General features: G+C 41.8%; 1 protein-coding gene across 1 annotated transcript in view; it reads right to left on the bottom strand.

Moving 5' to 3' along the window:
* BICC1 (BicC family RNA binding protein 1) overlaps positions 1-15,542 on the bottom strand; it is a 106,472-nt gene that overhangs the window by 29,802 nt on the left and 61,128 nt on the right. Inside the window, exons 4-8 of the mRNA XM_088129763.1 lie at positions 7,764-7,843; positions 5,744-5,902; positions 4,626-4,679; positions 3,000-3,194; positions 1,229-1,480 (exon numbers count right to left, since the gene is read on the bottom strand). Of these exons, the coding sequence (XP_087985889.1) occupies positions 1,229-1,480; positions 3,000-3,194; positions 4,626-4,679; positions 5,744-5,902; positions 7,764-7,843 (740 nt within the window). The remainder of the gene's footprint in view (positions 1-1,228; positions 1,481-2,999; positions 3,195-4,625; positions 4,680-5,743; positions 5,903-7,763; positions 7,844-15,542) is intronic.

The following is a 15,542-nucleotide window of genomic DNA, read 5'->3' as shown; positions in this document are numbered from 1 at the left end:
ATATGTTTGAATATATATAAAGTTACAGTGAGAAACCTGTGCCTAAAACCTGTGTTGATCACTCAAGAGAGTGACAAATTCTAAGAAGGAACAAGAAAAATAGCCATGAGATGTTTCTGACTCAAAGACCTTAGCACTGTGAAATAATTCTTTCACTTGAATGTTTCATTATGATTTTCTGAATGTTTAAAATTATCACGCCCTGCTCCTTCATCTTAACATAAAAATAACTTTGATTTGGTTTCAATTAATTTTTAATATGTCTCTACAGAAATAAACCAATGCCTTTGTTACCTTCCTCTAGGAACATTACTTAAAGTCCTTGCTTTTTATTAATACCTAGCCCATGACCCCAGGGAATATTATGTGCTAGATCTGAATATTAAAATACTACAGAATAGATAAAGGGAACCAGGTCTTACCATCCCATAAAATGTGCACTCCCTTGCTGCATTGAAAGAAAGAACGGGATGGTTAGTGACTGTCAAAGGCATGTACGTGCCACAAGTTTATGTGATGCTGTCTAGCACTCTCATGGTTACTATCTCTGGTTTATGGGATTTCAACACTCAACAACTTCTTTGCACTTTTAAGTCTCAAATTCCAAGAACGTAAAACTCAAGGAAACTCTGGACTGAATGCCACCAGACTCCACTTTTGTGTCAAGGTATTTTCAAATTACACCAGATAACTAAATAATCATTCTCAAGGTGGGTAATTTAACTATTTGCCTCTTTTCACCGTAGTTATGAACCAGCCAATAGAAGCAGGTTAAATCCCCTTGATTTCAGAGGGAAGGATAGAAGCCATTAAATTAAATGGGACTCCTAAGTGATCAAGTCTTCCTAAACCATGGTCATTAACTCTTAACAGTAACACGCTATCTGAAAATGTAGATATACTACAGGTATACTCACTGAGAGCTAGTATACATTGAGGTTGCTAATGTGGGTTTGAACTCATGAGCCTGATTCCTGCTCCATTCATCAAGGAAAAAAATATCCTTCATGATGTGGGTAGAAGAGTTTCAGCCAAGCTTTACTTTCTGGGTGATTCTCTCCCGTAAGAGAGGAGTGCCCAGTTACTGGTGTTAGTCTGAAGTGGCCTGAGACCTAAATGTACATCCTCAGTGGGAACTAGGAGCTCCTGGTCCTGGTGACCCAGGAACGACAGATGTTCCTACTATATTTGCTGCCACACCCACAGCCCCACCCTTCAGAATATTTACCATGAGATATTGTCTGGCAAGACAGACTGATTCGATAGTGCCTTGGAGGTAGACTGTGGATTTCTTCTGGGGATTACTAGGATCAGGGAAATGGATCTGAGCACCAGTTCTCTGCATGATGTGCTTGATGTTGCTGCCATTTCGACCCATCATAAAGAGATGATGTTGAGCCGCTATATCTAACTGGGTGCTCACAGGGATCGCAGAAGCCAAGCTCCCCGCCAGATGCTCCAAAAGCAGAGCTGTTCCTTCCTGTTCAGGAAAAGAAAGTGAAGCAAAGTTATATTCACTTCCTTGCTATAGATTCTGGCCATTCGAAGGGGTGGAAAGCATCTTGTTCTTTGAAATGTCCCATTTTGCAAAGTTTCATGCTTAAAATGATTTGAAACAAAATGCTTTGCCCATTCCAGTAGGCTGAATAGTCTGTTTCTAGGAAATTATCCTGCAAGAATAAACTCTGGTAACCACTAGGTAAACACCCAAGTATGCTTGTAGGAGGAATGTAGGATAAATACACAGTTCACAGAAAGATGCTCTCTCTGTATGAATGAAAGCAATCTGGCATTTTTCATGAAAGAAAAAAGAGAATTTGCTTTCCACAAATTGAGTCTGAAATGTGTTTAGCATCCAACACTACAGACGGAGTTAATAGATGCAAGATACATTCGCATAAGCATTATGGATAATCATACAGAAATAATTAAAACTGAACTGTGCAACTTATTATCCAAAAATTCTCTCCTTTTAGTGCTCTGCACTATTCTGTGCTGGGAAAATATATAACTATATTTTTACATGATTGCATAACTGAGGTGTACAAAATTGTGCATGATGTGGACAGGAGAAGCTATTTTATCCTTCCCAAAATGCTAGAACCAGAGGTCACCGAATGAAGTTGAATCCTGAAAGAATCAAGAAAGATTTTTATACAACACATAATTAAATGTTGGAATTCATTATCATGAGATGTGTTGGCTTGGCTGTCTTGAAAAACGGGCTGGACCTATTCATGAAACTCATGGAGATCAACAGCTCTTAGCCTTGATGGGAGTGGGACAGCTTCTGACGGCCATCTCGTAGGCTTCCTCGTGCCGTCTGTTGGCCACTGTGAGAACAGACTGCTGTCCTAGATGAGCTAGGGGCCCGATCCAGCACGGTACAGCTCATGTTCTAACGATAAAACCATCCAACAGTAGTAACTATAGCTTGACGCTGGTCCCAGGTATTTGTCTCCTATTTATGTGCACCTTGGCACCTACACGACACACTGCTTGTAGACCAGTAACTCAGAGAAGCTTAGCCAAATGCTGCAATGCTAAGCTAGAAAGATCAGAAGGCAAGATCGCAATCTAACAGGCCTAGGCAGGGTGGACATTATGTTCATGTTCTCTAAGCATCTTCTGATCAATGCAAGCCAGCAAACAGAACCTCGCTCAAGGTAAAACAGATTGCGACAACCTTCTTGCCCAAATGTATGTGGCTCTGCCCATTTAGCTGTGAGCAGGCCCATCTTGCAATCTAAACATAGGCACGTGGTCTAAGCAACTCTGATTTCTACTTATACCAGAGAGTACCTTCAACTGCAGCTTATATTATGCATGAAACACGCTCTCGAGAGGAAGCTCTGGGAGACCAGCCGCCTCCCCTCTTGCCCAGGAGAAGCTTGAAGTGTCTGAAAGCCCCATTTATTACCCCCCCCCCACTCAAGAAAAACAACCCCATCAAACAGCTCCCCAAACCCAAAACCATCGAGCCCTGAACAATAATTTACCTTCACGGCACTAGCATTACTCTGGGATCCTCTGATGATGACCGTAGCGCCATATGTCCGAGAACGCTGTTTAAAGGACACTGAAATATTATATGTCTGCGATATATGCTGAATCGTGGGAGAACTCGGATCAGGGATCGGCTGAAGGATTCCAGCTATGGGTAATTCAAACATTAACACCAGCGGGAGCAGCTCCTAGAACGGCGACCAGAACAAGTCCACAGCAAACAGTCAGTATAAATACAATCATGCCTCGTTTATTAATATACTGCATGCTTGAGCATAAAGCTGAGAGGGCCTGAGAGATACGTCTCCTCGCACAGGCATCGCACTTGTCATTAAGAGCAAGGACGTCCTGGCTGTCAATTCTGGGGCAAGAGTTCTGCTCCCAGCTGGCACTGATGGAATTCAGGGGTGGAGCAGAAAGGAAGGACCAGGGACGATTTCAATTTTGTGCTTCATGCAATGCATCCCCAGTGGTCTACATCATTAAAAAGACATTTAAAGACAATAAAAGAGAAGGAGAAAAACTCAGCAGAACAACCAAGTACAGTAATAGCAGAACAAATATAGCAATAGCCCTAATGAGTTTGGCAGTCTCAGGCCTCACACACAGGCAGCAACGATGCATGGAAGGAAGTTCGTAAGAAATCCAAGAACTACAGAAAGTAAGATTGACTGATGAAAGCAGGAAGCCAAAACCAACCATTTTCAGCAAGTGATTCAGTGATTCCAGTTCAGAAGAAGCAAGAATGAAAATATTTGCATGCTGGTAGATTTCCCCATTTTTAACAGCGTATAAGAAGTGAAGTTTGCTTTTCCCAACCTAAGCGTCTCAGTTAAATTTCCTCTGCTAATGAATGGGCTACCTGGTCCCCGCTTGGCTTGTCTCCATCTGTCCTTGCTGCCATGCTGCTCTTGCCTGACTGCTTGAGAACTAACTCTCACAGGCCTTTCCAGTGCCAACATTGGGGGGCGGGGCATGGGGGGGTTAGCATGAGATTCAAACTAGCGGATGGTAGTTCTTTGCTTAGGAGGGGAGAGCATTTCAGAGAATGGTGCTACCACCAAATAGCCCTCTTCCCTAGATCTACAGAGTACGGGAGGAAGATCTCCATGGAAGAAAGCACATGGAGGTCCTCAGCTGTTAGGGCTTTATAGGTTAATAGGACAACTCTTACACCTAGACTCTTAGCAACATGGAGCGTTCTCTGGGGACAAGACTAGCATTCCCCTTGTATTCCTACTGAGTTGGCATTAATATTATCGAGACCCTTTCAAACCCCCAGGTAGGGTACACAGTGACAGGAAACCTATACAGACGCTTTGTTCTTCTATGGGGTGGCTTATGGTATCATCTCTCTTGACTGCAGATGGTAGGTGTAAACAGGCCTTTACATTCTACTTCACCTGACATGTAGCTGAGCATTAATTCCCCTGGAGTGGAACTAAGCAGTCAGGAAAACACTGAGAAAAGTTGCAGCCCCAGGGGTGCTAAATTCCCTGAGCTGCAAACTTTGAAGTACACATAAACAACACATCTGGAGGGGAAAAAACCCCCAAGTTATTTCCCACTTTTCCTTTCTTAAAAAGTAACATTCACTCATGCCAGCATCTCATAATTACCCGTATTCTAACTCTGGCAGACTCCACTCCAGCTGGTTGCCCTGCGATAGACACCTGTGGAAATTTAAAGACAAAAAGTTAAATTCTAATAATAGTAGGGGCAGCAAGAACAGTGAATCCTTGACAAAATATCAACACATCTCCTGGAACTCTAGCTTCTCACGCTCAAGGGCCTGTTTGCACACCAGGGTCATCCACGGGGGGAGGAGGTAAAAAAAGTGAAGATGGCAGACAGATTCACAAAAGACTTAAAGCCTACTACATCTCAATGTGACACAGAAGCAAAAACTCTGTATATTTGGGCCTTGTTTGGTTGCCTACAAAAACCTGAAAAGTTGTTGCTGTGAGCACGTCAAGTCTGCCCTAGCATGCACAAGCGTTAAGGAAATTAAAAACAAGTTTTGAGATTATAGGGGCGCACTCTTAACAAACGCACAGATGATAATACGTAGTGCTCTTAACAAATCTACAGGAAACACAGGATAGACATCTTAGGACTTAGCACCTAAGAGACGCTCATCAGAGAGAGGAATCATTTGAGAGAACAACTCCCAGATCGAGCAACCCTAACCTACCACATTTATTAGACTTATTAAGGGACACGGCGTTACGGGTGCACCCGGCGTTATCATGCACTGAATAACAAGGTTAAAATAAAGTCAAAACCACACACTGAAACACAATTTGATTTCAGGAACCTTCCATACAATATTTTAAAAGTATGTTGCTGTCTCCTGCTAAAAAGGCATGCATTATGTAAAATTGACAAAATATTTGAGTGTGCAAAGATGACGACAATACACCCGGAATAAGCATTTACTGCTTAAAGCTTAATCTCAATTAAAAACACTCCAAGGAAGCCTCTTCCTGGAAGAGGGGACTCTCCTTAGCAAAAGCATGCAATTTGAGACGTGCAATATGTCACCTCTTCCTCCTCCTCCAGACACACACACACACACACACACACACACACACCCCGTGTGAACGTGAGGCTATCCCAAGAGAACCGGGTTAAATGCTTTTCCACAAAAGTGTGGCCGAGTCCTAGGAGACAATTCTGACTTCATTGGATTTGGTGTGTGGTCTTGGGGTTCAACATAATCTCAGAGAATACCCACTTGATTGCTTTTTTCCGCCTGGTTGTTCCTATTAGAATCTGGAAAATGGATGTGGCAGCCTGTTTCTTCCATCACTTTTTTAATATTATTTCCTCCTTTGCCAATCACATGAGAATGCTCTGTATGAGATACGTCCATCTTCAGGGTGACTCGATTGCTCTGAAATAAGGTCAGCATATTCTTTATTGCACTCTCCCAGGAGAGAAGACATTTCAAGTTGTCTTGTCTCACACGTCACGAAACAGCTGATATTCAAGCTTTGGGATCCGATCTAAACCCATTTTTCTGGTGAGATTTCATAGGGTACATTTTAAATAACCTTTCCTGAGTTGCAGTTAGAAGTGAAGTATTTAAAAAAAAAATTAAGAATGGAAATATTTTTTACACAGCAAAGGGAACATTCTTATCTCCGATCATGCTCTCTATCTCAAATGTGCAAGCAAAAAAAATTATGGTAGAAAATCCATAGGTAGTGCGCCTTTTTAAATAATTATGACTGTATGTAATAGCAAACACCACAGCTATGTGTCTGAGGCATCCAATCCAGAAATAGTTGTTTAGCATCAGAATCATTTATTGTTTCATCCCTCATGAAACATCTATACACATCCAGCTTAGAAATCAAGCAAAAGAGTTGAGAAATTCATTCTCTATCCTGAAAAAAATGTTTTTAAACATTTTAGTGGTGCAATCTTTACCCATCAGGGGTTGGAACAAAGACTTTGTCACTTTCCAACAGCTTTCTTAAGATGCAAGCTTAAAACAACAACAGTTTATAGGCTGGTTTACAAAATTTATCTTGCACAGAAACTCAGCAAGACCTGGGGTTGCTGCTTTTAAAACGGCAATTATTTTTTCTGGCCCTGCTTTTGCAGAGTCTGAGATGGGAAGGTGACCAGGTAAGAGCTCTTCTAACAACTATGCACAAGGACGTGGGCCTTGTGTCAATTTGGGAATCCTGAAGTTAGATGAGTAATTAGCTGAGGACTTAAGAGGATGCCCCACTATTCGGGGAAACAGAAATCAAGCATGTAGTCCTTGACTTACGACCACAATTGGGACCATAAAATTCATCATTAAGCAGTACAGTCATTAAGTGAGGCATCGCATGACCACACCCAATTTTGCAACCTTTTTTGCCATGGTTGTTAAGCGAATCGCCATGGTCGTTAAGTGACACATCATGTGATCGCGACTTGCAACCTTCCCTGCCAGCTTCCCCATTGACTTTGCTTGTCGGAAGCTGGCTGGGAAAGTCACAAATGGCCATCATAAATGCGCGGCGGTTGCCAAGCACCCTATTCAAGATCACGTGACCATGGGGATGCTGTGATGGACCGGTCGTAAGTCACTTTTTTCAGTGCCTTTGTACCTTCGAACAGTTGCTAAACAAATGGTTGTAAGTTGAGGACTACCTGTACCAACCCATGAAAACATATCTTTCCCCCAAAAAGGTAACTTCCTACATTTTTTCAGGGTTTAGATACATAATTTGGGATGGCAAAAAGTTTAGTCTGGACTGCATCTTCTTTATTTTGCTTATTATTGGCAGGCCAGGATGCTTGACAAGCTGGTGCCCGGCTACTAGGCCAGAAGCAACACCATGAATAGGTGCAAAGGTGCAAATGACCAACCACACATCAAAGTCCTTACATTAGAGGCCCCTTGGCTGGGTGCCGCTTAAAATGTGTCAACGTGGCAGAAGTGGCTAGATTTGAGGCTTGTATAAACCATGATTACACCCAGAATTGTGGGTGGCTGTAGACGGATTGCTTATTTTTGAAATCTTGGGGAACTGACTGTTAAAAATCCATAGCAGACTGTTCATCATCTCCGGTAAAGATGTCTGCCCTTGTATGCTTAATGACAGAATATCATAGCTTCTCTGATTCTTGTGAACCCTCAAATTCAACTTAGAGAGGTTCTATAGCTAAAAAGGCTTTCAGAAATTAAAAAAAAAAAAAACCCTCTAAAGCCTGGAATTCTAGCCCAAAGATGAGTAGTTAAATTTTGAACTTACTTTTGTGTCCAAGACAGACATGATCTTTTCTTTAGCTTCTTTAACATTCTCCTTTTTCCCAGAGACTTTAATGTGAGGATCTTGAAAGAAGAAAGAAAGAAAAAATCATTACTCTGTAAAAAGGCTAAATATCTTAGCAAGTCACCCACTCTTTCTAATACAAGCAAGCATCCTGCCTCATGCTTTTCATACATATTCTATGAGGCAGGTTATACAACAAACACACAGGAGACACACTGTGTATTTCCTGGAGAACCACCCAAAACTGCAGCTTCATCATGAATTAATTTATGGGAGACATTTGCTTCCAAAGGTTTGAGATGGACTATACTGGAGAACCTGTCAGTCAGTTAAAAAAGTTCCACTTGTGAAACAGGTTCCAGGCTATATATTAACCCTGTGGAATGTAACACAACTTATTGCCAAGCACAACATGCTCTACATGCAATCACAGAAATGTAGGAGTTCGGTTTCCTTCATGAGTGGCCTCCCAGGGTAAAAGCACAGCCGGTTTTCAAGTAGCTGTTGCCACCACCCCCACCCTCACCATCATCATCACTGGTGCCTACACAGACATGTCCATGTGCTTTTCTGGGCAAGGTTTTCAGAAGTGGCTTAGCACGACCTTCTTCCTCCTAGGGCTGAGAGAGAGTGACCAGCCCAAGGTCACCCAGCTGGCTTTGTGCTTAAGGAGGGACTAGAACTCACCGTCTCCTGATTTCTAGCCTGGTGCCTTTAGCGGCGACACCAAATGGACTCTCCATCATTCTCAGCCAGATTAGCCCCCCCATTTATGAACAGCCTGCCTGTCCACATGTAATATTTCTGTTTATGAACCAGAAGACCATGCTCATAAAGCATCTTTGCCTATTTTGTTGCCTGGAAGGTCTCCTAGTTCCAGCAAAGTAAATGGACACCAGTTTCTTTTCTTCTTTCAAACATATTTCCTTAAGGGATCCAACAGAAAAGCTATCGCTGCATAAGGGTCATACCACGTCCCACTGAATTCAGTGGAAATAAAATATTAATTTCTACTGACAACAGCAGGAATAGGGATGTTGGGATCCAGATGACGAATCACTTTGGATTGGCTGGGCTCCCAGGCCAGGTACACCCTTCCTCTTGAGATACGGCATTAACTGAACAGAGGACCAGGAACGTACGTAGACCAACTGAAATTCGCCAACACTGGATAATGCCACCATTCTACAGCCGGTTGGATGGAGGCTTTCTCTGTGCAGCGTAATGACTACATGGGCGTAATATAACTGAGCTGGCAATCCTTTTTGGTCTGCAAATACATTTGGCATTTTGAAAGCATATGGCTTCATTCAACAGGAGGCAAACTAGCCCTGCAGGATGTTTTCTACCCTCCCAGTGGGAGGTCTGAGACCAAAAGACATTCTTGCACATAAACATGAAGCTGGGGCATTGCTTGGAGCACACCAGCTCTCTTTTTCTTCTTATTCTTTTGATTAAAAGGATCTTGTTAAAGGTCAGAGAGCCTAGTAGGTACCACGGGGAGGGTCTGCAAGCAGACCAGCGTTACTGACACCATACTGTGTAGCATATCACATTTCCTGTGCTGGCCTTGTAAGAAATTTAAGGGCTCTCTGACTTGTACGAGTTGGTCATGTCCAATCAGAGCTGCCTTTTGGATCCAAGTTATTATGTATGTTGATTTGGGTTTGGGGAAAAAATAGTCTGATGCTGGATTACGCCTTCAAAACGTGGTACTGGATATTTTATGAAGAATTCTGGCGTTCAGCAGAGATAACTGTTTCACAAAGAAGGAAAGAAATCTACACTCCTGCTGTTACAGAATGGATTCAAGATATGTGTTGTTCATAGATTTTTGAAATACCTTTATATTCTAAAAATGAGAAGATGGAGCAATGTGTTTCTATAAACTTAATTTTAAGGACTGAATTAAAAGTATATTAATATTATATGGAACTTTTTATTCTTCTTCTGTTTGTTTCCTCACCTTTTAGTTTTTTAATCACTGTTATGTATGTATTTCTTCATTATACGATCACTTTTTTGTTGTACTTCATTAATAAAAATTAAAATATATTTATATTATTTAAAATACACTATACTGTGTACCCTTGGTATACATATTTTATTTAAACTAAAGTCAAATCAAAAGGCAAAATCGGTCTATGGAACAGTTTTGTTGAAACATTTTTCTGAACATGACCATTAGCTTAGTAAGAGTCAAGTTTCCCCAACCGTGTTCATCTATAGATGTCAACTCAATCAAGCAGTACTTATGTTCCATTCCAAGCGACCAACCAACACCCGACCCCCCCCCCCCCCCGATTGTAAACTTAATGAGTACATCTTGTTTGGCATAGTTTTAAAACTTCCTTCGTACTGACTGCCTAGAGACGCAGACAGTGCACTCTGCTCTGGAGTCCTACCCAATACAGTAATGGATTGAAAGCGGCCACTTCCTGAAAGTGCTCCAGTAGTTAGCATTCTTCTGGCGTGGTTTTTATCTTGCTATGTGGATGTGGCATTAAAACCTTTAGTAACTAGAAACCAAGAAGGACAGCACCATCTGCTGTTGCAACACATTATCAGCAAGGTCCTGGATGATTTCTGTACAGCTAGCTACCTTCTGAAGCGAGAACAGCTCTGCATCCACACTGCCACTGATGCAATGTATTTTGACACACGGCACTGTCGCAGCGGACCGGAGCCTCGTTTTCCAGCGTTCCAGGCAAGATCTCAAAATCTTCACAACTGAAACGTCTTTGGAAACCAGCTTCTGACGCTAAACTCTCATCTCAGTGCAACGTGGCATTCCTGATAGTATGAAATCATACAACGTACACAGTAACCCAGACTTTCTCTGTTTGTGTGCACGCCTAGGGCCATCTGAATCCCTCCAGTGAGGGTGAACAGGATTTCTGGAAAAACAGAAGCCATACGCTGGCTGATGGGAGGAAGAGACCCTAAATAAAGTGGGTGAAGTTCATCCGTGGCTCTAAGCCACCTTGTGTTTTCTTTGGCTTTGGCTCAGCACGTGATGGGAATCCAGGCAACTAGTAAACCAGATAAAACTTCACATGGCTACCAAAAGGACCACCTCTCAGGGACCTTGTCACAGTAGATTTTCTGCACTGAACAGAGGTTGGATTAGACTGCTTTAAACTCTGTAATTCTACAGAATAAGGGCTACAAACACACCCACCATAATTAATAGCCTGGTGAGTGGGGAAACAGGCTAATAATTCAAGGTTTTTACTATCAGGTTTTTAGCAAGATTTGAGAAGGAGAGGAGAACGGATCTTCTCCTTCTGGAAGATCAGCAGAAAAGCTCAGATGGTTCATAAAGGAGGATACATGTACACTGTTCCTTCCTCAGCCAGCTAATTGATTTATCTGCAATGGTATTCCACTTTTCACTACTGAATGAAGTAGTGAACCAGGTGAAGCACTTTGGGACAATCTGATCAGATTTAGCCAGAGACCCCATTTCAGATTTCAAGGAGAATGTGTGAAGACATGCTCTGAATGCAATTATCTTCTTATGGCACTTATACTGTCCTCTGAGAAGGGTCATGAAAGCCGTATTTGCTAAAAGTATCACAGATAGACTGAAATAAAAATGATTACTATTTGAGTGTTCTGTTCTGCCCAATATTTATATAAAAAAAGACTCTTTCTATAACATGGTGAATGAATATGCACACATATATACTGAATATGTTCATATTTTAAATTAGTGTAATTAAATATTACCCTAAGAACTAAATTTGCTATAATAAATCTAGCTAAACATGTCACTTAGTGCACTCGCAACTTGTTTTTTTCCCCCCTCACAGAGCAAGGGTGGATAGCAGATGCTCTAAAACTTTTAACGTTAGAGACACTGGATCACTGTGGTTAAGTCTGAGAAAACTAGAATGTTAAAAACGTGTTAGAGAGGTACAGCTGACAGAAGTTAAGAGGTTTAAAATTAAATGCACAGTGGGGGGGATATGACACAGCTCTCTGCTCCAAATTCCATCACTCGCAACTATTTGAAGCTGCCTTCTCATAGAAGATCAGACACAAATTCATCAGGGAACTATTAAATGCCATTCACAGTCTCAGTAAAGTGAATGTGGATCCTGTAAAGCAAGCCAAACATCTTTAAGTAGCTAGTGACTCAGGGGGCACGTACACTTGGGGAAACAGTGATGCATTTTAAAATAGCGCATTAGATGTTTCCCTGTGTCAGTGCAGGCACAGAAGACCAAGGATTAGGCAGGGGATACCAGATTTTAACTACAGCACTGACTTAACTTGCTAAACCCCGTTTTGACTAGAGTAGGACTGAAGAAGCCAGGACCCTCCACGTGCTGATGCTCAGCAACTCCAAGCACTTCCGTTCAGCTGTGTGAGGTGAGGACTCTAGGAAGTTCAGATAGGTTCAGCTGGACAAGCAGGTCCCTCACCTCACAACGAGCTAACTACACATCAGGTCTGGGGTATTATTTGTCTTCTGATTCTGTTAAATCTCTAAAGATAAGTTATATTTAGAGGGACTACAGTATGTATCAAAGGTTTTGTTCTTTAAAAAACTATCGGAATCCCTCCCCTTTCTTTCCATCAATCTTGCTAAAGAAAACTTGGTGAGATTTGTGCTTGGAAAGCGCTACTTTTAAGAGGCTAAATTAAAATATCCATTCAAATTATGCTTTGGCTAGAAACAACTATGATCTGCACCTTTCACTGTTTCTTTAGTACTGGGTCATTGTTCTAGTGTTAACCTCATCAAGACTGTCAATAAGTAGGGCAAATATGCCTAAATTTGTCCTCCTAAATAAAGATACCTAAAATTGTTATTTGAAACCTGTTTCTGGGGGAGAAGAAATTGTTGTCCACCCAATCAGACATCATGGAAACCATCAGCAGCCTTCCTTAGGAAATGAGAGAAAGAGAGGAAAGGAAGACATGGTAATTTGATCCTGCAGACCACAAAGCCAGTCTTCCCATGGGCCCTGGTTCATCAAGGTTTGCGATGTCTGGTAATCTGCATCACACCAAAGATTGTGAAGCATGTATGTGTGCAGTTATAGTCACTTATGAATCTGCATATATATATATATATATATATACATACATACATACATACATACATACACACATATACACACACACACACACATACACACACACATACACACACACGCACGCGCGCGCGCGCATGCTTTTGGAAAAAGAACATTTAGAAGAGGGAAGAGAGGCTGATGCTTCAGGATCCTACACATGGTTGGCCTGTTCTGAATGATTCACGGTGACTAGACAGCCGAACCTTCAACTGTGCATTCCTTAAGTCATTTACAGGCCAGGCATGAACAAAACTACAAAAAAGATGCAAATCATCATACTTTTCATATTCTCTTTATGTAATTTAAGAAATTTTTCTTCAATCCACAAAACCTCAGAAGGGCAAAATGCAAGATTTTCTGTCAGGATCAGACCTGCCTCTGTTATACTAGTGAAACAGGAGAACAGAAAACTGGACAGATATCTTGGAAGAAAAAAGCATTTGCTCTCTTTTTATATCCGTGATGAAATCCAATTTCCTCCTTGCAACTCTTCCCAATTGGCAGTTCAGTAATTAACAAAGCCCTGCAAATAAATCTTAATCAGATGTACTGAGTAGTATAACCATGTTCTTAGGTGGCATTCTACCACAAAGCACTTTCATCTGCTCCATTTAAATGTACAAAAGTGAGGAAACATTAAATGGCTTTCTCAAAGGTTCCAGGAAAATTCAGAAGCTAACTTGCCATAACAGCTTGGATTGCCTGAATCCAAATTTCTCTGGACACTCAAATCTGACTCTCTTACCCGCTCGAAGACATAAACTACAATGCTAGTGCCGTGCAGCTGTGCAGGAAGAGGTGGTGGAAATATTAATGTTACTTCCATTGTGATCTACTTTCCCCCTCTTGACTGCTTATGGCTACTTCAGCAGTCTGGGAAGATAGGAATTGTAGTCTTACAGGTCTGGAAGATGCCAGGTTGGGAAGATTTGGCTTATGAAGTGTGCCAGTCATCCCCTCTAAAGAACTTCCTTCGAAACGGAGGTGGAAGCACCCTAGCATTGCCCTGCCCAAAGCAACAGAGTTCCCAGACGCACTAACCCCAAAGCAGCCAGGGTAATATCACCCAGTAATGCAAGGAGAGCCAAGGAGCCGGCTCTTACAACTCTACTTGCCCAACTCCACTTCCTCTTCTTAACAGGGTACGCTTCTGCTTTGCATCTCTGCTGGGTAACACGTGAAAGTATACGAGGCATCTGTGTGTGGGGGTGGGGGGGCCTGACCCTGCCCTTATTTATATGTGTCTCTCTGAATAATGGAGCTCACTTAGTGTAGGCAGTTTAAGTATATTTCAAGCCAAAGACAACAATACAAACATGATTCTGAATGAAAAAGGCATGTGGAGACAGATGGGAAAAGTCTGTCAGTATCACGCTGCTTGTTTGCTCAGAAATAAAATGACCCCATGAAACCCTCCAGAACTGCCATATCTATATCACGTAGGGTTTTTAGGCAAAGGCAGAGGTGGTTTTGCTTTTCCTAAACCATTGGCATTGCAGAGTTTTGCACTGTGAAATGCTCCATTGCTAAGATTGTGAACGAAGGGGACGCCCCAGCAGGGTTTGCTCAATGACAGGTTGCAAAGACGTACATCGCCTGACCAACTGGGCAAACCAACACTGGTAACTTCTTTTTTCCCAGTTCAAAATACATTGAGGAACACTGCTTTGTTCTTTTGGCAAGATACACTATGCCATGTATTATTTTGTGGGTCTTTTATTATTGTACTATTGTGACATAGGATGGTACCTTCAGCATGAAAGACTGCTACTCAGTCAATCACAGGGCACGCCATCTTTGGAGTGTGTTCAGTTAAGCGTAACAGAATATGCAAGAACATTACAGCACTAAACAATAATGCAAGGCCATAAACAGGACTCTCTTAGCAACTGGACATATCGTTTCGTGGCAATGCATAGCTTACAAGTAGCATGTGTGGCTGTAATAAAACCTGAGATTGAAAACATCATCAGTGAATGGGTACAAATTACTGGGGAAATAGAAATAGTTTGCTTAATACTGTGAACTTGACAAGAACAAAAACTGCTACTACTATAAAGGGACTGAAAATCATGGCTGTTGGACTTCCAGGGAAGCAATGGCGGACTGAAGACGGCTTTGCGGAGAGCAGAGCTTGGGGCTGTGGTGGAAAGAGGAGGCAGTGACTGGAATGGCTCCTTGGAACCCCTCTCCAGATCAAGGGCAGGACTAGGATCACCCACAAGTTTGCTCCATACAGAGATTCCCTGAAGGTTTTACAGCTCTGGGAGCCGGGGGAAAACCATCTTGCCTAAGCTGCAGTTTGGCGCCTTCAGAAGGACACTGGGTTTGCCCACTTCCTCTCTCAATCACCTTAGGAAATTGCTTGTTATTGACTTTTTGGATGTTAAGAACCTTCAGAAGGGCAAGTTTCACTATGCCTAGAGAGTTTCCTTCTATCCTTGAGGAAAGAAGTTTCATGTAAGTTTAAGGACTAAAAAGAAAAAGAAAAAGAAAAAAGGAAAACAGCAAAAGGGCTTGCTGTTAGAACATTGATTTTGGAAAGTTAAGGGGACAGATGGACTTGAAAGAATATTTCCTGTGGGTTGTTTAAAATTTTACAAAAATATATATGAAGATTTTGAAATTAATTGTAAGAAGTCCTTCGTGGGAAAGTTTTGTTGATTAGAAA

The sequence above is a fragment of the Python bivittatus genome, unplaced genomic scaffold, assembly GCF_059951505.1.
Source record: "Python bivittatus isolate LINGU-HERP-01145 unplaced genomic scaffold, Pbiv_v1 ctg000050_np1212, whole genome shotgun sequence".
Taxonomy (NCBI): Eukaryota; Metazoa; Chordata; class Lepidosauria; order Squamata; family Pythonidae; genus Python; species Python bivittatus.
This window is presented reverse-complemented; position numbering and strand designations above follow the sequence as displayed.